The sequence below is a fragment of the Narcine bancroftii genome, chromosome 1 (genome assembly GCF_036971445.1).
Source record: "Narcine bancroftii isolate sNarBan1 chromosome 1, sNarBan1.hap1, whole genome shotgun sequence".
In the NCBI taxonomy this organism is placed as follows: Eukaryota; Metazoa; Chordata; class Chondrichthyes; order Torpediniformes; family Narcinidae; genus Narcine; species Narcine bancroftii.
This window is the reverse complement of record NC_091469.1, coordinates 441,149,935-441,177,426: the sequence shown is the minus strand read 5'-3', so window position 1 is coordinate 441,177,426 and position 27,492 is coordinate 441,149,935. Positions and strand designations below refer to the sequence as shown.

The following is a 27,492-nucleotide window of genomic DNA, read 5'->3' as shown; positions in this document are numbered from 1 at the left end:
ACTATGGACCAGCTACGTGGGCACGGGATGGTTCATGGGGGTACCTGTAGAGCTCGTCGAAAGAATCAAAGACTTGTTGATCCAAACCAAGGCTTTTATTAGCAAAAGACAGGAGCTCTTCACAGGTGGCCGACCAGTCCGGAATGATCCAACCTGGCTAGGGACACAACCCTTTAAGGCCCAGACAGTAGGCGTGGCTTAGCTCTCAGCCAATCGCTGTAAGCACAGTCTAGATACTGTAACTATATACATTGATGATAGATCTGTACTATCACAGTACCGAACTCCAATCTACATGCTTAATCGTTTAATCCGTTTGCAGGCTGTCCTAGAAGTAATTACTAACCAGACAGCTACTGCCTTAGATTTGTTGGCAGAGGAACAACAGCAAATCTGGGCTACCGTTTATCAGAACCGCCTAGCCCTGGACTATTTATTGGCTGCAGAAGGTGGTGTGTACGGCAAGCTGAATCTCTCCAATTGCTGCCTTAAAATTGATAATAATGGACAAGCTGTTAAAGATATCTCTTCAGGTATACGGAAACTCTTCCATGTGCCTGTGCAAACATGGCACCCCGCCATTGGCTCATGGTTGTCTACATGGTTTAGTGGCTCCTGGTCATGGACACATTCAGCACTCATCTTTTCTGCCTTTATACTTCTTGCCTTAATACTGATCCCTTGCATCCTTCCTTGCCTCCAGTGTTTGGTTAGATGAGCCATTCGACAAATCAGTCCCATTATGGTTCTGCAACAACAGGATTATGCTGAGACGGCAGAGAACCTTCTGAAACTATGGGAAAAAGAAACCTCCATTATTTAGACAGGTTTGAAAGCGTAGCTCTTTTTAAGGGGTGGATTGTAGGAGTTTAGAAACAGTTATTATTTTAATGGTAGGAGTTTAGAAACAGTTATTATTTTAATGGTAGGAGTTCTGAAACAGTTATAGAAGGTAGAAAGAAAAAGCAAGGAAAAAGCTAAAATGTTCTTTGTGTAAAATGGCGCATGAAAAAAGCAGAACAGAGAAAACAAGATAACAGAGGAATTTAAGCAGACATAGAAATATGCACGAACACACAAAGAGCTTGTTTAATAGGGGGTGGGGAAAGGAGGTGTGAGCCCGGGATAAGAGAAAGTTGGAGTCAATCAAGACTCAGACGAATAAGGAAAAGTGCCAAACCAATCCAAGAAGGACAAACGCAAGACAAATGTAAGGGGAGGTGAAGTAAAAATTGTATAAAAACAAAGAGGCTTCCTGCCCTCGGGGTACTTTCCCTAGGTAAGGGGAGAGTACCCAACCTTGCAATGTTGTAAATATAAATAAATGTTCTTTGTTCTCAACTTTTGTCTCGAGCATATTTTGTGAACGCGAAGGCACTTCTCACAATATCATAAAGGAGGGAAGAGGGGATGAGATGTTGATGACAATGTCTCAAAAAACAAGGGCCCTGTCAAAACCACCAACGGCAGAACAATTAAATTCTAGGATATTCACAGGGTCAAGAAGTCAAACATTTCAAAAAGTTGTGGGGCTGGAGAAGATGCCTAATTCTAATATAATAATGCATAAAAGGACAATGCATAATAATGCAATATAATAATGCATATTAATGCAATATAATAATGCATATATAATATGCATAACAATGCAATATAATAACACATATTAATGCAATATAATATGCATGACAATGCAATACAACACATATTAATGCAATATAATAATGCATATATAATATAATATACATAACAATGCAATATAATAATGCATATTAATGCAATATAATATGCATGACAATGCAATACAACACATTAATGCAATATAATAATGCATATATAATGTAATATAATATACATAACAATGCAATATAACGCATATTAATGCAATATAATAATGCATATATAATGTAATGCTGTCGACCTCTGCCATCTCGAGTACTTCGACGTTAGGGATGAAAGCGCTCCAATGGATGTTGAGGATGGAGCGGAGACAACGCTGGTGGAAGCGTTCTAGGGGAGCGCTTTCATCCCTAACGTCGAAGTACTCGAGATGGCAGAGGTTGACAGCATCGAGTCCACGCTGCTGAAGATCCAGCTGCGCTGGGTGGGTCACGTCTCCAGAATGGAGGACCATCGCCTTCCCAAGATCGTGTTATATGGCGAGCTCTCCACTGGCCACCGTGACAGAGGTGCACCAAAGAAAAGGTACAAGGACTGCCTAAAGAAATCTCTTGGTGCCTGCCACATTGACCACCGCCAGTGGGCTGATATCGCCTCAAACCGTGCATCTTGGCGCCTCACAGTTTGGCGGGCAGCAGCCTCCTTTGAAGAAGACCGCAGAGCCCACCTCACTGACAAAAGGCAAAGGAGGAAAAACCCAACACCCAACCCCAACCAACCAATTTTCCCCTGCAGCCGCTGGAACCGTGTCTGCCTGTCCCGCATCGGACTTGTCAGCCACAAACGAGCCTGCAGCTGACGTGGACTTTTTACCCCCTCCATAAATCTTCGTCCGCGAAGCCAAGCCAAAGAAAAGAATATAATGTAATATAATTTGCATAACAATGCAATATAATAACGCATATTAATGCAATATAATAATGCAACATAATGCATATTAATGCAATATAATAATGCATATATAATGCAATATAACGCATATTAAAGCAATATAATAATGCATATATAATGCCATATAATATGCATAACAATGCAATACATTAATGCATATTCTTCTTTGGCTTGGCTTCGCTGACGAAGATTTATGGAGGGGGTAAAAAGTCCACGTCAGCTGCAGGCTCGTTTGTGGCTGACAAGTCCGATGCGGGACAGGCAGACACGATTGCAGCGGTTGCAAGGGAAAATTGGTTGGTTGGGGTTGGGTGTTGGGTTTTTCCTCCTTTGCCTTTTGTCGGTGAGGTAGGCTCTGCGGTCTTCTTCAAAGGAGGTTGCAGCCCGCCAAACTGTGAGGCGCCAAGATGCACGGTTTGAGGCGTTATCAGCCCACTGGCGGTGGTCAATGTGGCAGGCACCAAGAGATTTCTTTAGGCAGTCCTTGTACCTTTTCTTTGGTGCACCTCTGTCACGGTGGCCAGTGGAGAGCTCGCCATATAACACGATCTTGGGAAGGCGATGGTCCTCCATTCTGGAGACGTGACCCATCCAGCGCAGCTGGATCTTCAGCAGCGTGGACTCGATGCTGTCGACCTCTGCCATCTCGAGTACTTCGACGTTAGGGGTGTAAGCGCTCCAATGGATGTTGAGGATGGAGCGGAGACAACGCTGGTGGAAGCGTTCTAGGAGCCGTAGGTGGTGCCGGTAGAGGACCCATGATTCGGAGCCGAACAGGAGTGTGGGTATGACAACGGCTCTGTAAACGCTTATCTTTGTGAGGTTTTTCAGTTGGTTGTTTCTCCAGACTCTTTTGTGTAGTCTTCCAAAGGCGCTATTTGCCTTGGCGAGTCTGTTGTCTATCTCATTGTCGATCCTTAATGCAATATAATAATGCATATATAATGCAATATAATAATGCATAAAAGGACAAAGCCGTCAAGAGATTTAAAAGCGGGGCCAAGATCACACAAACATTATGTTGCTGAAGCCTGAAACGTGGGGGGATGATGGGTCTCTCTCATTGGTGTTTAACCTGCTGAGTCTCTCCAGCTTTGTGCAGCCCTTGGTGTTGTACTAAACCCACCAAGTCATGTTGATGAAAAGGGCAGTGGCTGGCGAATAGCAGAGTTAGATGCTCACAGCTCGGGACCGGCAGAAGTGCAGCAGCACCGTTTCGGTAACAAAAGGCGGGCGCGCGTTCTCCAACACTCTTTGACCCAAGCTGAAAGCAAAATGAGCAAAGAACCGACATGGACCGATCCCGGGACCCCGCGGTCTTTATGGAACCTCCCGAGCAGATCCCGGGAGGGGAGACGTCGACCCCCGTCTTACCCCGAGCTGGGGCAGCTTGGCACCGCCCTTTCTGGCGGCTCCTCCCGCCCCCGCCGCCGCCTCTCCCTCTTTCTCTCAGTGCGTGAAGATGGCGGCGATTGAGGCCAGCAAGTCCCGGAGACGGGCCGCTCACCTGCCGGCGGCGGCGCACGACAAATGTGCGGGCATCGGGGAAGGAGAGCAGCAGCGGAGGCGGCGGGGAGCGACCGGACAGGAAGAGGAGGAAGAGAATAACCTGTGGTAAAGAGCTGGTGGCGGAGCCCGGCCCGGTTCACTGCGCCCCTCAGCCGCGCTCTGTCCTGGCCCCACTGACCGTCTCTTGTCTTGCAGGTCCTCCATTCTGAGTGAAGTGTCCACCCGCTCTCGCTCCAAGCTGCCATCCGGCAAAGCCGTCTTGGTGACGGGTGAGTCCGCAATCCTTTGCCCCGGCACTCCCCCCCCTCCCCTTTGTCGGCGGGCCGACCCCTCCCCACCGCTGAGCCCGCTCCCTCCCGGTCACTGCGGAGAGCCCAGGGACGGCTGCCGGGTCCCGGGGAGGAGGGGGCAGCTCGTCCTCTGGGCTGGGGTGGGGTGGGGTGGGGGGGGGGGGGGAATGAAGTAGTCGTGGCCGTGAAATTGGTCCCCCTCGTGCCGGCCGCAGGCCCGCCGTTACCCCTGGCAACCAGCCTGGTTGGGCTGAGAGCCCCGGGCGTCCTTCGCCGGTCTCGGCGTTGACGGGCACGTGGCTCGGCACCGTCTTGTTGAGAAAGACTGAAACAACTCGGGCTTTCGTCCTCTGTCCACCTTGCAGTTTGAAGTCCCTTAACATTGTTATTTGGAACTGGCACATGGATCAAAGTCGTGGTGGAAATCCGTCTATTTAAAGTTTTGGTCATGGATGCAGTTGCACGCTTGGTATTGCAAGCTTCTGGATTGTGAAGGGCTATTGGAATTAGTGGAAATCAGGAATCTGCAACCTTCTGCTAATGTTGGAAGTGTCGTTTCAAGAGCTGATGGAATGGCAAGTACCAGGCATTGAAGAGAGCGTGTGCCACCGACTTTCTGCTGCCTCTTTTCCATTGTCATCTAATTAATCCCTCTATTTCAATTCCTTTTTTTAAAAAAAAGTCTTTTGTATATCCAATTTCCGTTTGAATGTAAATAATTTGCCTACGTTAGACAGATAATTCCAAAAAAGGTATTGCATTGAAAATGAACTTTTGAAAATTACATAGGTGCAGTGGTTAAATTGAAATCACAACGCTGGAGAAACTGAGCAGGCTTACTTGATAGAGCAAAGGTAAAGATGCAGAACCAATGTTTCGGGCTCGAGCCCTTCATCGAGGGGTGAGCAGAAGAATGCAGGCAGGTGCCTGAATAAGATGGTGCCGGGGAGGAGCACAGCCCTATAAGCAAGAGGTAATGGGTAGAAAAGGGAGGGAGGGCACAACAGAAAATAGGCGGGGGGGGGGTGGGAAATAATGTAAATGTTTTCTACCACTCCCCCTGTTTTCTGTTGAGCCTTCCCTCCCTTATCCACCCATTACCATGGGCACTCTTCAACCAGATGGCACGAACATCGACTTTTCTGTTTTGACCACTACCTGTTCTCCCTCTCTACTTTATCCCTTTGTCTCCTTTCCTCCAGCTCTCCATCCTCTTTCTTCTCTATTCACAGAGCTATCTCCTCCCCCCCCCCCCCCCCCCCGTTTTTCTGTTGTACTCTCTCTCTCTTATCCTTCTTCCCTTTGGGCCTGTGCTCTTCTCTCTGCCCCCCTTGCTCCTGTCCTTCAGCTCAATTTGTCCATGCAACCAAGTTGGCATCTTGGGCTATATCCTTCCAAGTTCCTCCTATACATGAATCTGCTTAAATGTCTTTTGTACATTGCTGTTATGTCCACTTCAACATTTTCCTCTGGTAGCTTGTTCCAGATATGGACCACACGTTCAGTGATAACATTAACTCTTGCCTCACTCTTGTGTTATCTCACCTTAAGCCCTTTGCCATCTAGTTCTACAATCATAGACTCTGAGGAAAAAGACTGAGTATTCACTTTGTCCATGCTCGCTCATGATTTCATAAACTTCCAAAAGATCACCCCATGCCCTCCTTTGCTCCAGAGGGGAAAAAAACTCCATCCTATCCAACCTCTCCCTATATTGCAAGCCCTCCAGTCCCAGCAACATTCTGGAGAGACCAAGTGCAAGATTCCCTAAAGGTTAACTTGAAGGTTGAGGAAGTAGTAAGGAAAGCAAATGTCAACATTCATTTTGAGAAAATGAGAATATAAAGGCAAAGATGTAATTCTGAGGTTTTACAAGGTGTTGGTCAGACCATATTTGGAATATTGCCCCCCAAAAAAACAAAAGGTTTCCAAAATCTCAGCCATGAAGTTTGTGATCTTTCAAGTTTGCTTACAATTTAGAGTTGATTAGAAAGTGAATAGTATGGCCTGATTAGAAATTAGAAAATTTAGTGATCAGTGATAAAATAGCAGAAGCTTAAATTCAGATAACATCTCTAATTTAGGAAAGCACATGGGGGTTTTCAGGGTTAAGATTACAAAAAATATGTAACGTATCTTTGAGTAGAATGCAAACCTGTTAGATGCCAAACAAGTACATTACTATAAACTTCATTAGCTAAATCTTGCTGTAAAATGCTAGAAGCTTAATGGTGAATTGTAGGTGGAGCATAATTGTTGAATTGCTTCTTTATTGTCTCGTACTGAGATGACTTGTTTTGTATGCTATCCAGCCAAGTCAACCCATAGTTAAGTATAACAGGTAGTGCAAAAATAAAGTGAAAATGCAGAATTTAATTTTGGAAGAATGTTAAAATAGTTAGAGGTATGTGATGAGGTATGGTTTGTGAGATCAAGAGCTGATCTTCTGCTAATGAGAGGTCCAGTCAAGAAGTTGATCATAGCAGGAAATAAACTATTCTTTCAAATGTGTGCTTTCAAACTGATGTATCTTCTGCCTGACGGGAGAGGGAGAAAAAAGTGTTAGCAGGGTGGGATGACTCTTTCACTATGTTGTCTATTTTCCTGAGGCAGTAAAAGTGTAGACTGATTCAATGGATAGGGCATTGGTTTGCATGATGGCCTGAGTTGCTTTCATAACACTGTACAGTTTTTTATTGTCCTGGGCAGAGCAGTTACTGTGATGCATCTGCATGAGATACTTTCTCAATATTCAATGTGAGTTTATTGTCATGGTCATAAGTACACTGTACAGATTGCACTGAAATTATTTCTTGCTGCAGCCAAACAGGGATGCAAAATACATCAACTACAATGGTAAAAAGATTAAATTACCACATATGCATGTCAGAAAAAGAGAGAATAAACAACAACAGAGGATAAATAAGTATTCACAATTGCAATTAGTGTAAGAAAAAAAGTGATGTTTCATTCATGTAGGCATATTTTGGTATTTCTGAGGAATTTATGGTTTGAGCTGGACTAGTTCAAGAGCCTGATAGCTGTAGGATAAAACATGTTCTTGAACCTGGAAGTGCAGGACTTCTGCCTGCTGTACCTTCTGCCTGAAGGGAGGAAATTTATGGTTTGAGCTGGAGTAGTTCAAGAGCCTGATAGCTGTAGGATAAAACATGTTCTTGAACCTGGAAGTGCAGGACTTCCGCCTGCTGTACCTTCTGCCTGGAGGGAGGAAATTTATGGTTTGAGCTGGAGTAGTTCAAGAGCCTGATAGCTGTAGGATAAAACATGTTCTTGAACCTGGAAGTGCAGGACTTCCGCCTGCTGTACCTTCTGCCTGAAGGGAGGAAATTTATGGTTTGAGCTGGAGTAGTTCAAGAGCCTGATAGCTGTAGGATAAAACATGTTCTTGAACCTGGAAGTGCAGGACTTCCGCCTGCTGTACCTTCTGCCTGAAGGGAGGAAATTTATGGTTTGAGCTGGAGTAGTTCAAGAGCCTGATAGCTGTAGGATAAAACATGTTCTTGAACCTGGAAGTGCAGGACTTCCGCCTGCTGTACATTCTGCCTGAAGGGAAGATTGGGAAGAGATTGTGACCAAGATAATAGGGTCTTTTATAATGTTGGCTGCCCTCATGAAGCAACACCTAACATGGATGCTTTCAGTGGATGGAAGTTCCGTTGATGCCAGTTCAGTGCCGAGGCTTGGCTAGGTTTTGAAATTGAAAAATAGTGGCGCTGCTGTAATGACACCACTTTTGCCTCGCAGCAGAGTAGGCACACAACACTCCTCTGAAGGGTTCAGCTGCCTGGCCTAATGCTGGCAGCTCCATACAGCCTTTAAAAGGAGCAGATGATGTTTGTAAGTAAAATTTTGTAACCGTGAGGTCTGTGTCCAAGATAGTGACACCTGTGCTCGGCAGTTGCCTCGAGGGGTTGCAGGCTCCAGAGAACAGTGCAGGGCACCAGAAACAGGGAGAACAGCCTAGTTGAGAAGGAAAAGCAGAAGCGACAACTCTACAGCATGTGGCGGCAGATAAGCGAAGGACCTAGTGGCTCAGGGATCCGCTCAGGCTGCACACGCCTTGCTTTTGGGGGACGCACATGAGGCATGGCCTGCTGGAGACTGGCTCATGGGAACAGGTATCAGAGCTGGGATTCAAAAGGGTGCTGAGGGCAAGAAAGACTCCCGAAGGGCCTCAGATCCTGACGACTTCCTGATTGTATCAGAGGTTTGGATCTGGACTTCGGGTTGCTGATGAATTGAGCAGGAGTCTGTCTGTGGGAGTGCTGGAAGCGAATCCATGGAGACTCAATGGCTCTTTAGCTTCTTTTTTTTCTCTTACCGTAGAGGGCACTGTATGACGCTAATGGCAACTCTGTACCTTACGGCAGGTAGAAGGTAAGGTAATTTTGTGTACTATTAAGTTATGTACTATTACATGATGATCAAGGAATTCTTAAATTTTCTGCAACCTTCTGCATTCCTGGGCACTCAAATTTCCAAAGCAGACTGTGATGCAACCAGTCAGTACGTTTTTCACAGTGCACCTATAAAACTTCGTGTATTCAACTGGCAAATTTCTGACTTCTTAGAAAATAGAGGTATCAGTGTGCATTCTTCCTGGTCGTCAGGCATGTGGACTCCCAGGAAATTTAAAGTACTAATCTTCTTCCCTATTCAGTGAAGTCAGGAAATGGTCCCTTGGCCTCCTCTTCCTAAAGTCCACAGTAAGTTCCATGATCTTGCTGATGTTCAGATAAAGTTTGTATTGGCACCATGAAATTATATTTGTGATCTTCATCCTTTATTCATTTTCCTCATTTCTCATTATTCAGCCAAACCATGGTGGTGTCATGAACAAATTTATAAATTGTATTGGAGTTGAATGTGCTACAAAATCATGTGTAGAAGGAGTGGAGCAGGGGACTAAGCACCTACGTAGCCTCGAGGTGCCCTGTGTTGACAGTCAACGAGGGGCAGTGATGTTGCCAATCCACACTAATTGAGATCTGCTGATGAAATTGAGGATGCGGTTACAGAGAGATGAACGGAGTCCCAGATATCTGAGTTTGATTATCAGATTTGTTGGTATGATTGTGTTAAATACTGAGCTATAGATGATGATAAACAATGTGAGGCAGGTGTTCTAGTGATCCAGATGATCGAACACCTACGGGGCCAGATGATCGAACACCTACGGGGCCAGATGATCGAACACCTACGGGGCCAGATGATCGAACACCTACGGGGCCAGTTAGATGGCAGCCACTGTTGATTTGTTGTGACAATATGCAAATTGAAGTGGGTCCAGGTAATTCCTGAGACAGTCGTTGATTTGCTTTATAACCATCTTTGCAAAGCTTTTCCTCATGATAAACATACGTCACTGGCTGATGGTTATTGAGGCAGGTTACTTTGTTCTGATGTGATTCATTTTATACATTCTATGATGAATCTCCAAAAAATTGGAAAAATACTGAGGGCATGCTGAATTTCTTTAGGCTTTGAAAATAGGGGTGTTGGTGTGCTTTCTTGGTTGTAGGCCTAAATTGGTTGGACCAGGTCAAATTGTTGGAGATATTTATGCCTAAAGTCCTGAAACTCTCCATCTTAGAGCAATTGATATGGGCAGGGCCAATGCTCCATCCCACTTCTTGAAGTCGATGGGCAGCTCCTTCGCTTTGATGATATTGATGGAGTGGTTATTGTCCTGACACCAAGCCACTAAATTGTATAGATCTTTCACTCCGTGTATTTGCCCCATAAATTTTGACTTCTGAGCACACCCATTCTGAGATTACTAATAGATTCCAGTTGTGAATTTGGCAGTGTTCTCCACTGCAGAGCACAATTAAGGTTCTTCAGTTCTTAGAACTTATTGAACTGATGGAATCTACAACAGGTTGGACCTACTTCTGGATCCACAGTTTGATTCATTTCAGTGGAGATTTTGCACTGAAAATCTTCTCTCCAAACAAATTACCAAGGTCACAGTGGTTTTCTGGAGTCCTCATAAGAAATGTTACCTTTTAATTATGTTTTTGAAGGAGTATTTTGAAGTTTAGGCTTTTTTTAAAACTTTCTAAATTTGTTGTTGGTTTCATTTTTAATAGCTATAGAAGGTTTCTGAATATCTGGGTGGTTTATAAAGATTCTAGAAGTTTAAACGGTGTGGTGCAGTCCATTGTCTCACATTCTTGTGCAGGGCACTTTTGGTGGGTAAATTCAACCTTGTGATCCAAGCCAGTGGGGAATTGGAGGTGTGAGTATAAGTAACTGGCCCCACTGTAGTCACACCATCATCATTGCCATAAAAAAAACTTTATGGAAGATCACTAATAGATTCCAAAGATGGTTTCAAATTTCAAATACATCTCAATTACACATCATGTGAGATGTGGTATACTTCCATTGTTAGAAACAATTCCATCTTCCTTAATAATATTGCACTTAAATTAGTACCAGAGTATGCTAGAAGGAGTTGACATCGTGTGGCACCTTCATTGCAATGATATACCATTTCATCCCTCCCAAATCCAAACTGCTCATGAGAGAAGAATGTTTTAGCTATAGTTTTATAGTAATGATCAGTTGAAAAAGAGAATTTTTAACTTGAAACTTTAGCATTCATTCCAAATTGAAAAGACTTCTGTTTGAAAATTATTATTTGACAGCAAGTCCTGTGTCTGTGGGAGTGCTGGAGGTGGATCCATGGAGACTCGATGACTCTTTAGCTTCTCTTTTTCTCTTACTGTAAGGGGCGCTGTATGACACTAATGGCAACTCTTTGCCTTACGGAAGGCAGAAGGTATGGTAATTTTGTGTAATATTACATGTTCTGTACTACTACCCGATGATCAAGGAATTTTGAAATTTTCTGCAACCTTTTATATTCCTGGGCACTTTTAATATAAGTGCTTTTTTATGTATAAGTAAATAATATGTATTTCACACTAGAAGGCGGGGAATAAGTGACCATAAAGGGTTCTAAAAGCCTGAGTTGCAAAATTGCCAATGGAAGTATTGGACAGTAGAGTACTTTGTTGATTTATTTTTAAAAGTTTACATAAAGCTTGGCACTTATGAAATACTGGAGCCTGCTACTGGATCCAGCTGCTTCAGTGAATCAGAATTATTGTTTTAGATTGACAGCTTCAGTACACTTCAGTGCTATGCAATCTAAAATCAATTTTACTTGGAGCATTACTGAACATTTCCAAGTGAAATCACAGTTAGACCAGCCACCACAGTGTTTGACACACAAGAACAGGAGTTGTGTCATTATAGGCCTTCCAAATGAAATTGGATCTCCTAATTAGGGTATGGGTGGTGCAAGCCTCTGAAATCCTCATTGAGAATTAGTCTTCATTTTGATCATAATACATGAGACATACTCCCAGTTGTGATAATATTTATAACAATTTACTATTGTTCTATCATTGCAGACATTTTGTTTCTGCACCACTGAGCTCCTCACTGACTTCTCTGCACCTTGCAATAGTCACCGGCCTCTTTATGGGATTCTATCAAAACAATGAGATTTTGGGGGGGGGGGGGGGTGGTGGGAAGAGGGAAATCTGGAAGGATGGCCATGCATATAAATGTTAGCATTGTATCACTGCATTGTCCCTTACTTCCATGGCTCCTCTTTGTGCAGTTGGTCTTTAGGAGGAGGTACTTTTAAGATCTGAAAATCTTCTCTCCAAACAACTTACCAAGGTCACAGTGGTTCTCTGGAGTCCTCATAAGAACATGCACATCTCTAAGCATGTCACTTCTTTCACGCTAGGGAAATCAATAACTTTACAACAATGTGATCTCAATTACCCAACAAATCAGGGTAGAGCCAAGCTGGTGCTGGCAATCACCTGATTACTTTTAGTACATCTTCATGGGTTAGTCCAATTTCCTGCAGTATGGATTTGTAGCTATTCAGTATTTTATAGTGTGCATTGATCCAAGCCTACTCCAATTCCAGTGCTAAATGAACAACAAAACTATTTTGAATATGGTATCTTGTATCATTTCCTAAAAGAAATTGGTTCCAGTCCATTAGCTCTTGTATCAAGGTTTATAATCCGTTTGTCTAAGTCAACTAATTAGCTCCAAAATAATTTTTAGTTTGTACTTTTTTGTTTTCTGTATCATAGACAATGTATTATCATTGTGTGCCAGTTACATAGGCTAAAATTATGTACAAAAGCTTGAAAATATTATGATGTCAGCATAAAGTCATAATTTATCAGGCAGGTAGGAATAGACTATTTTGAGTATCTCAACTCGTGATAATCTGAATTCTACATGCGCACCTTTTCCCCATATTCCTTAACTTGTCAGAAAGAATCTATCAATTTCAGATTTGAAATGAACAAATATCAATTGCTATTTGCAGAAAAGTTCAAATTTCTATCATTATTTTCTATGCACCGTGATCAACAGACTTTCAAATTTGTTTTGTCTACTTGTGACCAATGACCTTAAAAATAAAAGCAAATTAAAGTACAGGTAGTTCCAGGGTTAAAAACATCCGATTTACAAACAACTTGTACTTACTAACCAACAACCTGGCCAGAAGTAAAATGCCATCAATTTCAGTTTTGAGCGTGATTGAAATATAAGCGCTGAGCTGTGGGGATAGACTTGAGTGGCTGTGTTGAAAAGTTATTGCTGTCCCCGCTGTGATTGAGTTCTCTGCACGCTGCCTTACACTGATGAGAATCTTTTGTTTTCCATTTCTGCTCAGATGTGGCAGGCCATTGAGTTTCAAAACCACTGAACCACTCCAGTTTGTATGCAAGGGAACCTCTGGGTTTGCTTTAGGGGCAGACCAGCAAGTTTCCAAACTGTTGAACATCAGATTAGGAGTAAGCTACATTAGACAAATATTTTCTTAAATAAAGTGTTCACTTATTACCAATAAAGATAAAATTTATATATCCCTTTTAAAGCATTAGAACGTATTATGTTAAAATTCATTGTTATAATGCTTTGAACAGTGCAGTTTTCCATTGCACTGAACTTACTTAGAATGCATTAATGCGTTATCTCATCTGGTTTATAAGTGACTCATGAACCAACAGTTTGATAACTCTTTATTGCCTCCTTGGGTTAAAGGCAGCCTGAAATAAACAGATGCTTCTTTGCAGCTGATTCCACCTCCAAGTTTCACGAGGCAAAAATCAAATCCTGACTCTCCAGCATCAGTTCCGTCCTCTCCAACAGTAGCCATCTCTCCATCGTCTCCTACATCATCCAATGATGCATTATATTATTATGTTTAAGATGTAATGTATTTAGAAGTGTTTCTTAAGTGTTTTGCATGCATTAAAAGGTAAAATATGTACTATATATGCAATATACTAAGATAAACATTTGACTAACTAATGCTAAATAAAGACAGTTTGTACTTGTTCCAACTTAATTACAAATTTGAGTTAAAGACAGACCTAGGTAACGGAACTCGTTTTTAACCCGGGGACTGACTGTAGATTGTGTAAGCTTTATGGATTTTATGATCTTTTGCTTTGAAAATAATAATAAAAACACACTGAAATGCAGGAGGAACTTAGCCAGTCTTGGAGCGTTCATAGAGATAAAGATATTCAGGATCGTCGAGACCAGACATCTGCCATTGTTCGGAATATTTTGGAATTTGGAATAATTTTTAAATGACAGTCCCTTAAAGCAAATGTGATGTTTCAAAATCGCTCAAAATTGCACAAAACAAGGGGCACGAGGTGTTAAATGAATTTAGATAAATAAAAGACCATAATATCACTAGCATGTCTTTTTATTAATTTTAAAAGTAAAACTTCAAAATAAAACTGGTTCAGAGCACCGTCTCTGCCCTCTCTTACCTCGGTGGAAAGGTGATTCTCGGCACTGAGCACTCGGTGGGAGAGAAGCATTCGGCTGGCGTTTGCAGAGCGATTCCAGTTGCACGGGGAATTATGGGTAATGAAGACACCCATTGCTCCCGCATTGAGCCATCGCCAGCTGCTGCTGTGAGTGAACACTGGGTTTGGAAGGACTGTACCCTTGCTGGTGTGTTAGTAGTTAGAATGGGGGGAGGGGACCTACGGTCAGGGGCAAGGGGGAGGTGACTGACTGGTGGTGGGGGGAAACTGATGGACGGCTGGGAATGGGTTGGGGGGTGGCAACTGATAGATGGCAGAGAGGGAATCCAGGAGGGCAGCAACGGATGGCTGGGGCGGGAGGTGGAACGTAAAGCAGGGGCAAGGCAGTCGGGTGTATCGATTAAAGTGGTAGTTTTTGGAGGTTGCTGGTATTCAGAATCCCATATAAAAGGTTGAATGCTGACATTTTGGGCCTAAGCAAAGAATAAACAAAAAAAAAAACAAGAAATTTCAGAATAGCGACAATGTTGACGGGAAAGGAGTCCAGACCTACAAAAGGTGTTAATTGGATACAATGAGAGAGGTGAGAATTGATTTTGTCTGTGTGAAAGGAGACAGAAAAGGGTGAGAGACAGAGCTAGGGGGAAGGCGAAGGGGGAAGAAGTGGTGGGGGGGGGGGGGGGGTTTAACAAATGCAAGAGAAGTTGCTGTTAATGGGGGGGAAAGTGCCCAGATGGAAGATGAGGTGTTGTTCCTACAATTTGTGGGTGGTCTCAGAGTGGCAGTGCATGAGATCAGGGACAGACATGTCAGCAAGGGAATGAGATGGGGAATTGAAATGGGTGGCCACTGGAAGATCCATGCTATTGCGGCAGACAGAGCTGAGATGCTCAACAAAATGATCTATTGTCTCTCCTTTGTAGAGGAAGCCTCAAAGGAAGTACTGAATGCAGTAGATAATCCCTGCCGATTCATAAGTGAAATGTGGCTTCACTTGGAAGGACCATTTGGGGTCACAAGTGAAATGTTGCTTCACCTGTTTCACATTTCATTTCCCATCCCATTCCCTTGCTGATATGTCTGCCCATGGTCTCATGTATTTATAATACATGACAGACCACCTGAAAATTGGAGGAACAACACCTCGTCTTCTGTCTGCGCACGCTGCGATCAGATGACATTAACCTTGATTTCTCTCTTTAGTTTTGACCCCCTTCCCCCACTTCTTTCCCCAGCTCTGATTCTCTTCCTTTTCCCTCTGTTTCCTTTCACGCAGACAAAATCAATTCTCATCTCTTCCCATATATCTAATTAACACCTTATGTTGGTCTTTATTCCTCCTTCAGCCAGCACTATCTCTAAGAATAGAGATTTCCTGTTCTTGGCGTATTCTTTGCTTATTCCTTGAAAAAAAGGCCCGAAACATTGACAGTATGCAGTACCTTTATCTCTGGATGCTACAAGACCGGCTGAGTTCCTCCAGCATTTTGGTGTATTTTTTTTTACCACAATCACAACATCTACAGACTTTCATGTTTCACTTTGAAAATAATAGGCTTTGTTTTCCAGTTTTTGATCTTTCCTGTCCTAGAGTTGATCTTAATTCGAGAGACACAAGTGGCCCTTTATTAATTGCAGCAAAAAAATGATGGCTGAGAAACTAAAACAAGACAAACAATGTTGGAAGCACTTGACAGATCAAGCAGCATCAATGGAATCAGAAATAACACTAATGTTTTGGATAAAAGGGCCTTTCATCCAAATTGGGAAAATGAGAAAACAGCAGCATTGAGCTTCAGAAGACGGGTGTAGAGAACAGGAAAATATCTGTGATGGAGTTTAGATTTGTTGTTTCCAGTAGTTGGTAAGTCTAGGAATAGAGGACATAACCTCAGAATCATCAGGAAAAAGGTAGAAGAGCCTAAAGAGGAGCACTCAACAGCACAAGGACACCTCCTTCCCCACTGCCATCAGTTTCCTGTATAATCGATGATTCCAAGACACTGCTTGACTTTTTGTGCACTACAATTTTATTTTTTATTTATTTATCATTATGTTGAAAGATGGTTATAATATGAATGTTTCCACTATTATTCTGCAAAACACCAAATTTTATGACTTGTCTGTGACAATAAATTCTGATTCTGAAGAATAAAAGGACCCCTCTTTAGAATGGATAGCGAGGATTTTTTTTCCTACCTGGTGAATATGTGAATTTTTTTGTCACTGATGGCTGTGGAGGCCAAGTCATTTAATATAGTTAAAGCAGAGGTTGATAGGTTCTTGAATGGTAAAAACATCAACGTTATGGGGAGAAGGTAGGAGAATGGGATTGAAAGAAAAAACGCACAATAACTATGATTTGAATGGCGGAGAAAACCTGATGGACTGAATGGTCTCATTCTGCTCCTGTCTTAGTCCAAAGTTGTTCAGGTAATATTTACTTTAAAATCTGGAAGAGGCAGGAAAGAAAAAAATGTTGAAGCTGCAGTCAGAGAGAGAAGAAATAAAGTAGTTACCTGAAGTTATTAAATTCACTTATACCCAAAAGGAAGATGAGACACTTTTCTTCAAGCTTGCATTGAGGATTATTGGGGCAACATAGGAAGCCAAAGACAGAGAAGTTAGAGTGGTAATGTGTGGAGAATTAAAGTAGTTGGTTACAGGGAGTTCAAGTTGCCTGTGTGGACTGAACACAAACGTTCTTTAAACTGGCCACATAATTGACATTTTCTTCTGGTGTAGACAAAACTACATCATGACCACCATATACAGTGTATTAAAACATTGTCAATCCTTTACCTCATGCAGAGTCTAGTAGTTTAGATAGCATAAAGATGGGATACTTTATGAAATCCTAATTGGAGTTTGTAGTGAAAATAGTTTAAAATTCGTTCCTTGTTCTTTTCTGATCTAGGAAACTGTATACAAATGTTGAAGATTAAAAACCTACTTTATTGTAATTTTACAAAGATTATGAAAAACTACTCAGCAAATGGTTCAATAAAATGCAGAAGGAAAATACTTGTCAACCACTCCAATGCAATGTTAGGGGGTCCCCAGTTTTGCAGTCTTTTCTTCTGTTGCCTCTCTCCTCCCTCCCTCTTTCTTGTCAGCCTGTTAGCCATACAATTCTAAGACTAAGGTAAAGTACCTAGCCCCTTTTTATATCCTTTGATCAAGCAAAATCTGAAGCCAGTACCTTTCCCAGCGATTGTTGGTGCCAATTTGACTTGATGGCCTCATCTTAAATTGCTGAATCTTATAATTTTTTTCAGATGTCCTGTGTCTTTGAACAACCCACTTTAGTTATGTGACTCTAAACTGTTATAACACTAAACTGTCTACATGTCACACAATTTCATTTTATATCCTTCAGAGCCTAACATACCCAGCAATTCTTATTCCAGTCCTTCCATTCCTTCTGTGGTTCTGCTTTTTGTTTTTTCTCTTGTGATCCTTGGTCAAGGCACATTTTCAGATTCAGATTTATTGTCAGGAAACATACATGACATCACAAGCAACCCTGAGATTCTTTTTCCTGTGAGTAGTGCAAACAAAAACTACACAATATATACATGTAAACAAATAAAGACAAGTAAACAATTAATGAATATAAACAAACTGTGCAATGCAGAGAGAATTTTAAAAATTAATGAAATGCACAAATAAAAGTCGTTAAATAAGTCCCTGATTGAGGTTTTTTTTTGTTGAGGAGTCTGATGGTGGAGGGGTAGCAGCTTTTCCTGAACCTGGTGATGCGAGTCTCATGGCACCTATATCTCTTTCCTGATGGAAGCAATGAAACAGAGCATGTGCTGGGTGATGTGGATCCTTGACGAGGGCTACTGCTCTCCGACAGCAGTATTCCCCAACGGTGTTCTCAATTGTGGAAAGGGTTTTGCCTCTGATGTCCTGGGCTGTGTCCACTAGCTTTTGGAGGGATTTATGCTCAGGCTTATTGGTATCCCTGCACCAGACCATGATGCAGCCAGTCAGCACACTTTCACCACACATCTGTAGAAATTTGCCAGTTTCTGGTATCATATCAAACTGCAAACTCTTGAGAAAAGTAGAGGTGCTGACGTGCTTTTTTCATGGTGTGTTGGGTGCAGGAAAGACCCTTCGAGATGGTGACTCCCAAGAACTTAAATTTGCTCACCCGCTCTTCCTGATTCCCCCAATGATCACTGGATTGTATACCACTGTGGTGGCTCACCACTAGGCAGGCGAACCGGCCCCGCTTGTAAGCCACGCGGAGGCTCAGTTTCACCTCCGCCAGATTTCGTCTGACACTACCAAATTCTACCATGTGGTCACTGGCCTGGACCAGGCCACCACCAGACACGTGCTGCACCTCGTTCAGCACCCACCTGCTGTCCTGGAGCAGCAGGTGAATGGACATTGGAAGCCGCTGGCATTCTTCAGCCGCCTACTCCACCCGCTGGAACGCAAGTAAAATGCCTTCGACTGCGAGTTACTGGGCATGTACCTGGCACTGCGGCAGTTCCGCTATTTTTTGGAGGGGAGGGCTTTTACCATCTTCACCGATCACTGGCCGCTCCCAGACGCTCACAATGGCAAAGGATCCACGTTGACGCTGGACATTGGCGGCGGGGGAGCTTTTTACCGTGGACAGGCTGAAACCAGCGCACCTTGATTCCACTGAGCCCATGGTCATAGCCCAGCCCAAGAAGCGAGGCTGCCTGGCGAAAAAGGACATTGGTGCCAGTTCTGGGGGGGGGTCTGTGTGGCGGGGCAGCTGGCCAAAATGGCGCTGTCGGGGATGTTCCCTGCCTCCCAGTACGGAGCTCAGAAGCCTGCGCTGGGGGACCACGTGACGCCCGGGTGACGTCAACGCCCTCCAGTGCAGGTTTCGACCAGGTCCCGGCTGGGAGTATAAGTACAGCCCAGCAGCCTGCAATAAACTAGTCTGCTCATTGAGCTCAACCCGTCTGGTTGTGTGTGTTCTTTCAGGAGCAGGGTAGCTGCCGCTACACCTCTGGCTTTCCCTTCTTGTCATCAATCAGCTCCTTAGTTTTGGTGACATTGACTCAAGGTTGTTGTTGGTGCACCATTCAGCTAGATTTTCAATTTCTCTCCTGTAATTTGATTCTTCACCTTTCTACTGTGGTATTGTCAACAAATTCGTAGATAGTGTTATTGTCATGCCGAGCCACACAATCATAGGTGTAAAGTGAGTAGAGCAGGGGGCTAAGAACACAGCCTTGTGATACGGTGGTACTGATGGAGATTGTGGAGGAGATGTCCTTACCAGTCTTCATTGATTGTGGTCTGGAGGTAAGGATATCCATGATTGAATTACACAGTGGGGTGTTGAGTCCCAGGTCTTGGATTTTGCTGATCAGCTTTGAGGGGATGATGGTGTTAAATGCAAAACTGTAGTTGATAAGTAAGAGCATCTTGATGAATGCATCTTTGCTGTCCAGGTTTGCAGTGCTTTGTGAAGAGCCAGTGAGGTGGTATCTGCTGTAGACCTGTTGCTACGATAGGTGAACTAGAAGGTATCCATATAACTGTTCAGACAGGAGCTAATATGCTTCAACACCAGCCTTTCAAAACATTTCATCACTGTTGATGGCAGTGCTACTATCGGTTGTCTTTAAGGTAGGTTACTACACCTTTATTGGGCACTGGTATGATTGGCGCCTGTTTGAAACAGGTGGGTAACATACCCTGATGGAGTGAGATATTAAAGATATCGTGAATACATTGTTAAATTGGTCAACACAGATTTTTAATACTCAGTACTCCATCTGGGCTGGATGCTCCTCTTGTAAGAGCCAAAGGCTTGCTTCTTACCTGTTGTTTGGCTGCAGGCATCCAGGGGTCCGTAGGGTTCTTCCCATTGCTGCATGGGCGAGGGTTGGCACACAGGTGGTTGGAGCTAGGGCCAGCGCATTCTTCAATGAGCATCTGTGGTGGTTTGTGCACATCAAAAAGGAGGTTCACTAGCTCCCATCATCAGTTGGGCAATCCGAGGATGGTGGATTAGGTGTCGATAATTTCTGTCGCCCGTTACACGGATGTTGGAATGTTACATGTTACATGTTATGATTAATCAGTATTTTGCTAGAACGTTATTTTCTTCTACGATAGATTTTTTGTTATTGATACTAAACAATTCTACAGATGTTAGCTCTTTTGTGTTTGTTAATAAAGAAAATTTACTTCAGCTTGGTTACTGATTCATTCAAGAAACATGCCACAGACAAACGCCACTTAGCCTCCAAACAACCACTTTGTTGACTGAAGTCCCTACAATTAGTCGGCAGAAATTTTTATAGGAACATTTGGACTGCTGTAAGGGGAAATTGAATTGTATTGATAATAGTATGGCGGGTGTCTTAAAAATGTGGAGTTGTTTTGCAGTTTGTAATCCACATCCATCAGCCCTTATAGTGGCCAGAAAAAGTTTGAAACTTCTAATCTGTTAGAAGAGGATTTTGTTGACATGTTGGTAAAGACATTTCTTGCAAATTAGTGATGTAAATTAAGGATGCCACAGTGGAGTTTTTCTTGCTGATAACAGTGCATTTTGCTTGTGTTTCTGTGCTGGGAACTCGGCATCAAGATGGATACAGGCAAAATAGCCACTGGTGCTTTAGGAGTCTCTGCTACATCATAACGTCTCAAAACCTAGAAGAAGGCAGATCTTATGAAAGGAATGCACCAAACCTGAATGCAAGATACAACAGGTGACAAAAGTGCTCTCATCGCTGGACTGAAGCTGGCAATTAAAGAAGAGGAAGAGGCAGCTTTGGTTGATGAAAGTAAAGACTCCGCAAAAACACTGCAGATGACGTCAGCTGATTCTAGTGTCAGTGGTACAGAAATGGCTAAAGATGTGTCAGAAAATGCTGGCGAAGAGGACAAAAGGAAAGAGAATGTACAATTTGAATTCGGAAAGGAGTCAGATTTCCGGGCAACAACTGATATACCAGAAGTAAATCCAGAAGACAGTGCGTCAAATGCTGGAAAAAGGAGAAGCAAGAGAAGTTCCAAAGTGGGCTCCAGCGCTTCCCATGCTTCATCCCATTATATAAAGTCTCAAGCTGAGTTGGTTGCTCTTCAAGCACCACAAAATGTGCTTGATGAGAAATATGCCTTAGAGGAGCAGCTAAGAAGCAGCATTTGGAACTAAGGAGAAAAAGGGAACAATTGGATCTGAAATCAAAACTTGTTGCTATGAAGTCTGAAGTGAAGGTATTGACAAATTTAAAAGGATCTGGTCATTCGAAGCAACCTACAGACATTAGCCCTTTTGTGTTTCTTAATAAAGTCTGTTTAAGAAAATTCTTTGGGGCCTCATTACCAATTCTTTCAAGAAACGTGTCACAGACAAACACCTCCCTTAGCCCTTAAGGAACTATTTTATTGATCAACGTCAATACACCTCAGATCACTCTCCTGAAGGCAGCATGCACTTCATCCTCAGATACGGACAAGATGAGTTAATCAGGGGAAGTAGGGGGTGTGGAGGGGTGTAATGGGCCAAGCGACTGCACAGTTAGACAGGCCGAATCGCTGCCCCAGTCAGTTGAGACAAGATGGTGTGGGCCTCCATTCCCTTCCTAGGAGAAGACCATGTTTGGTGACACGCATTGCTTGGGAGATGTTGCCACTTCCTAGTTGTGCATCGCTGGGTAGGCAGTGACTCTGCAGCGCGCTGACGTCACTCCCTTAGACCAGAGTGCCCCAGACAGGAAGTGGGTCATTCCCTTAAAGCAGCCAGTTTCGGTAGTGCAGCTGGGAGGAGCCGCTACACTGGTGACCCCGACATTTCCAATGTCTTTGAAACCCATCTCGAACATGACAAAATGCAGGATTCTGCTACCGCTACATTTGCAACAGCTGTGACCAACACTGTGGGCGTGCATTTACTGCACTTCTGGGCCAGTTGCAACTGGCTGAGTCACAGTTCCAGGTCAGAGGCATTGTCTCGGAGGATGCCAAGTTCTGGGACGTCCGCGCCAGGGATGCCGCTACCGCAGCCAAAATAAGCTCCTTCGTGGAAAATCCTCCTAAGGAGCACAAGTATGAACAATTCTGGCGTTTCCTCTTCCAATTCCCTGGAACTCAGCTGGCACGAGGGCGCTGTTCACATCCTGAATATGCAAGGCCTGGGCAATAGAAACTCCTCCGAGCTCATGCACGAAATGGTGGGTTTACCGAATTGCCACGCAAACTGTTTCTTGTTCGAGGCCCTGTCCCTCTCCAAACTATCAGTGCAAGTTTCCTCAGCATTATCAGACATGGATTTCAGCGCCCCATACCTAGTAGCCAAGGAAGCAGACAGACTTTTCCGCATCCCGTAGCAGAGCTCAATACATATTCAACCAATCTACATTGTCTGTGCCTCCTGCCACACCCCCCCTCCCACAGCTGGGTCCGCCAGCAGTAGCCACAGTCCAACCTTAACGTTACAAGCGCTCAGACAAACAGAGCGATTACTGTTTCTACCTCCGCATATGAGGCTGCAGCGTCCGACAGTGTGTCCCTCCATGCTTGTACTCCAACACCAAGTTGAGCGCTGCGACTGGAATTACAGGTCGGCAGCTGATAGTGGCCTCGGCGGTTTGCACACATAAAGGGCTTTACCTAAGGGACTAGCGGACAAAGAGGGATTTCCTAGTCGACACGATGCAGAGATAAGCCTCATCCTGCTGACATACTTTAAGCTCAACCACAATTCCAAGGTCCTTCCTCTACAGGCATTCAACGGCTCCTCTCATCTGGTCACAATCCATGCCACGGGAACTGTTTTCCATTGGAAGTGTACAATTGTGTCTGTTGGGCAAGCCCTACTCGGAGCCAATTTCCTCCAGGCATGAACAGATGCCACTTGGTCAATGCTATCATGTTCTAGTCATATCCCCTCACACTATGGCAACATTCCTTTTCATGCTCTGCACTGCAACGAATATTCCCTTTTACTGGCCAAGTATCCATCACTGTTGGTGCCTAATTTCCACAATGCTAAACCAGCACATGGAGTGGAGCACTACCGGACCACCAGTGTATGCACAGGCACGGCACCTCCCACAGGACAAACTCCTCCAAGCCAAGACCGAGTTTGCTGTCATGAAGGAGTTGGGTATCATCTGCTGTTCAAATAACCCCTGGGCGTCCCTGCTGCACATGGTCTGGAAGCACTCTGGCAGTTGACGTCTGTGTGGTGACTACAGACGACTCAGTCCCAGATAGATACCTCATCCCACACATCCAGGACTTCGCTACAAGGCTCCAGGGTTGCCGGATTTTTTTCAAAGGTGGACCTAGTCAAGGGGTACTATCAGATTCTGGTGCATCCTAACTACATCCCAAAAATGGCCTTTATTACACCTTTCTGCCTTTTAGAGTTCCTCTAGATGCCTTTTGGATGAAAGAATGCAGCTCAGATGTTTCAGTGTATCATGGACATGGTTGGCAGGGACCTCGGTTTCATCTTCGTCTATCTGGATGAAATTGTCATCTCTAGCCCCGAAGCCAGCATACACAGGATGCACCTGGCTCGCCTTTTCGACAGGTTTCAGGAGTTTGAACTCACTGTGAGCACAGCTATGTGCCAATTTGGCCTAGAAACAATTGATTTCCTTGGACACCATTATCACCTGCAAGAGGGCCATCCAGCAATTTACCCAGGCTGAGCACGATCAAAGGGCCACAAAAATTCCTAGGGATGGTGAACTTTTATCACCGTTTCCTCCTGGGAGTAGCCACCCTCATGCAACCTCTATTCAACCTCATCAAATTTGCTGACAAGGTGCTCCAGTGGGCACGCGAAACCGTTGAAGCATTCCAGGCAACTAAAATGGCACTACCAGAGGCCGCATCTTTGGCTCATACTGATTCTTCCTCCTGTCGGCATTTAGAACAGACGCATTGGACAGAGCGGTTGGCGTGGTACTTGAGCAGTGGGTTGTTGAACAGTGCGGCCCCCTGGCCTTCTTCAGGAAACATCTCCAGACCACCAAAATTCAGATACAGTGCATTCGACCATGAGCAATTGGGCCTGAACCTGGCAATACGACATTTCCGGTATGAGTTAGAAGGAAGGGTTTTCATCGCCTACACAGACCTCAAGCAACTCACTCATGCATTCAGCAAGTTCTCAGTCCCATGGTCAGTGAGGCAACAACGACACCTCTCCTACATTTGTCCAGACCAGCCATCTCCGCTATTTCAGGAGGACTCGATGTTGCTCAACTGACTGAAGACCAAGCGGAGGATATTGATGACCAGGCCTACCAGACTGTCATCAGCAGCCTAAAGGTTAGTGATTTCTGTCCTTCACCGGGGAGCCTGACTTTACTGTGCAACATGTGCATAGGCTTTCCCAGACCCATCCTACCCACAACCTGGTGACAGTGGGTGTTCAACCAAATTCACGGACTGTCGCATCCTTCCATAAGATCCACTTCTTCTGATGTAACACTATGGGTTAGGACTTGCTTGGACTGCCAATGCACCCAAAGTGAATAGACGCATCAAGGCCCCTCCCAAGAGTTTTGACCTGGTGCAATGCCAATTTGACCATGTACACGTGGACATCGTTAGCCTGCTCCCCGTGAGCCAAGGTACATGGTGTTTATTCACAGTAATCGCCCGTTTTACCTATTGGCCAGAAGCGATACCCCTGCCCACGTGCAACACAGAGACTTGCGCCAGAGCTTTCTTGTCCAACTGGGTCACTCACTTTGGCATCCTGACCCACATCACTAAGGGGCCCAGTTCACGTCCTCTCTCTGATCCAACCTAGCCAAGTTCTGTGGCAGCCAGTTACACTGCACCGTGTCCTACCATCCTCAGGCAAATGGACTCATTGAACGTTTTCACCACCATCTGAAATCAGCCCGGAAAGCCCGACTACGAGGCCCGAATTGGATGAACGAACTCCCATGGGTGCTGTTAGGAATTCGCACAGTACCTAAAGAAGACCTGCCAGTGCATCCGCCGAGATAGTGTACAGCCCCCCATTTACATCCCAGGGGACATTCACTTCAACATCCCTGGCTCAAAACCCAATGCCTTGGATGTCCTCCAGCACTTGAGGGAACAAATGGGTAAGCCAAAACCTCTGCCACCTTCCTGACACAGCTCTCCACCCTGCCACGTCCCTGTGCATCTGCAGTCCACCAACTTCATTTTCATTCGTAAAGGACAGCAAGGAACACCTGCAATGCCCCTATAAAGGCCCATTCAAGGGATTGTAGCACAGCAATGTCGTTTTCACCCTGGACATTGGTGGGTGGCAGGACGTGTTTACCATTGACCACCTCAAGGCAGCACATTTTGACTTAGGCCAGCCTGTCCCAGATTCCCCGGTCAGACACATAGTTTGCCTGCCTCAAGATGGTACTGTGACTTGCTCAAAGGGTAGCAGTGATTCTGGGGGGGAGGGGGGTAGCGGGCCAAGCAACCGCACAGTTAGATGGGCTGAAACGCTGCCCCAGTTGGTTGAGACAAGATGGCGCGGGCCCTCTTTCCCTTCTCAGGAGAAGCCTGCGCTTGGCAACACACATTGCCTGGGAGATGTCGTCACTTCCTGGTTGTGCGTTGCTGGGCAGGCATTGACTCCGCAACATGCTGACGTCACTCCCTTAGACGAGTCCGGCCCAGACAGGAAGTGGGTCATCCCCTTAAAGTGGTGCGAGAAATTCAAATAAAGTTTAGTTACTGGTTCACCCTCATGCTGTGTGGATGGGCTTCATTTCGTTAGCACTGCTGGGAGCAACCGCTACAAAGGCATTGAGTTCCTCTGGGAGCAAAGCTTTGCTGTCTTCTACTTCAGCGGATTTGGTTTTGTATAAGGTTATAGCATTTAGGCCTTGCCACATGTGTTGGGTGTCTTGTTTCCATTTTGATCTGGAATCTCTACTTTGCCTGGGAGATAGCTTTCGCAGGTCATACCTGCTCCTTTTGTACTGATCTGGATCTCCAGACTTAAATGCCTGTGATCTGGCTCTCAGCTAGTTCTGGATTTCATTGTTCATCCAGGGCTTCTGGTTGGGGAACACCCTGAACAATTTGGTGGAGACACACTCATCCACAGCTGTTTTGATAAAGTCTATGGCCACTCTACTGTAATCATTTAGATCCTCAGCTGAGTATTTAGAATCTTAGATACTTTTGCAAAAAGGCCTTCTTCACTCACAGCCCTACAATGACCATGTTAGTCTTGTACAGTTCGTACAGTTCATAAGTACCATGGATAAATCATATCATTCCTTTTGTAAATGTTTCTTTGCAGTGTTGCTTTAAATTAGTGGTTCCCAAACTTTTTCAGGCTGCTGCCCCCTTGGCCTCTTGGCCACATCCCAAGTGCTTGGGGAGGGCTAGTAGTGGCACTGAGTGGGATGGGGAGGCTTGTGGTGGTGCTAAGCGGGGTGAGGGGGGCTTGTGGCAGCACTGAGCACGATGGGGGAGGTTAGTGGCAGCACTGAGTGGGGATGTTAGTGGTGGCACTGAGTAGTTTGTGGGGTGTTTGTGGTGGGAATGGTGCTGAGTAGGGGTTTAGTGATGCCAGTACAACGTGGCGGCCACCGAGACCAGCTCTCACGAAGACGCCTTGTCGCCATTTTTTTTTCTCACTACTGCCACCCCAAGTCTGGCCAGAAATTACTCCACTGGCTTCTTCATTAAACTTTGTAACAGACTGAATAATAACAAGACTGGAAGGTTCAGAACACCCCATTTTTCCTGACCGCCCCCCTTCCCCTCACCGCCCTCTTGGATTTTTCCACTGCCCACAGTGGGTGGCAGCGCTCACTTTAGGAATCGCTACTTTAAATTGTGTGAAGTGGCGTATTTCTTTGAGTGCGAGTTATGCACTGAAATGGTCAAGTAAAAGGAAACTCTTAATAAGTCCATATAGAAATGCTTAATGATATTGATAGTCACCAGGGCATGTACACTTACAAATATACATATGTTTGAATTCAAAATTATCGTAACAGAGAGTACATAAACATCTGTTGTGTTATAAATTGACATTGCAAACTAAACACGACAACTACCAGCTGAAGCCACAGATAACAAAAGCCACAGGTGCCTTCAGCCACAAAAAACCTTTCAAATCTGAGATGAACGTCGCTGCAAGGGCTTGCAAGCTTCTGAGAATATTTGACCAGTATTAGAGATATTACAGGTACACGACTGTATGAAACTGACCAGAAGAAACATTAACATTTGTAGAACCCACACATTTTAATTATGGTTTAATTGCTCTTTAAAAATCTGGA

The 27,492-nt window shown here is 44.4% G+C and overlaps 1 protein-coding gene across 5 annotated transcripts in view; it reads left to right on the top strand.

The window, feature by feature from the left end:
* The first annotated feature begins 3,917 nt into the window (after positions 1–3,917).
* Positions 3,918–27,492, top strand: part of dync1li1 (dynein, cytoplasmic 1, light intermediate chain 1) — a 91,376-nt gene continuing 67,801 nt past the window's right edge. The window contains exons 1-4 of one of the 5 annotated variants that reach the window (XM_069914403.1): positions 4,169–4,185; positions 4,276–4,349; positions 8,718–8,768; positions 11,045–11,178. Coding sequence is in view for 2 of the 5 variants with exons in the window: in XM_069914402.1 (XP_069770503.1) it covers positions 4,034–4,185; positions 4,276–4,349 (226 nt within the window). In the remaining 3 variants the exon portion in view is untranslated. Of the gene's footprint in view, positions 4,186–4,275; positions 4,350–8,717; positions 8,769–11,044; positions 11,179–27,492 lie in introns of all 5 variants that reach the window. The other 4 variants (XM_069914404.1, XM_069914405.1, XM_069914402.1 and 1 more) reach the window with 4 other exon arrangements.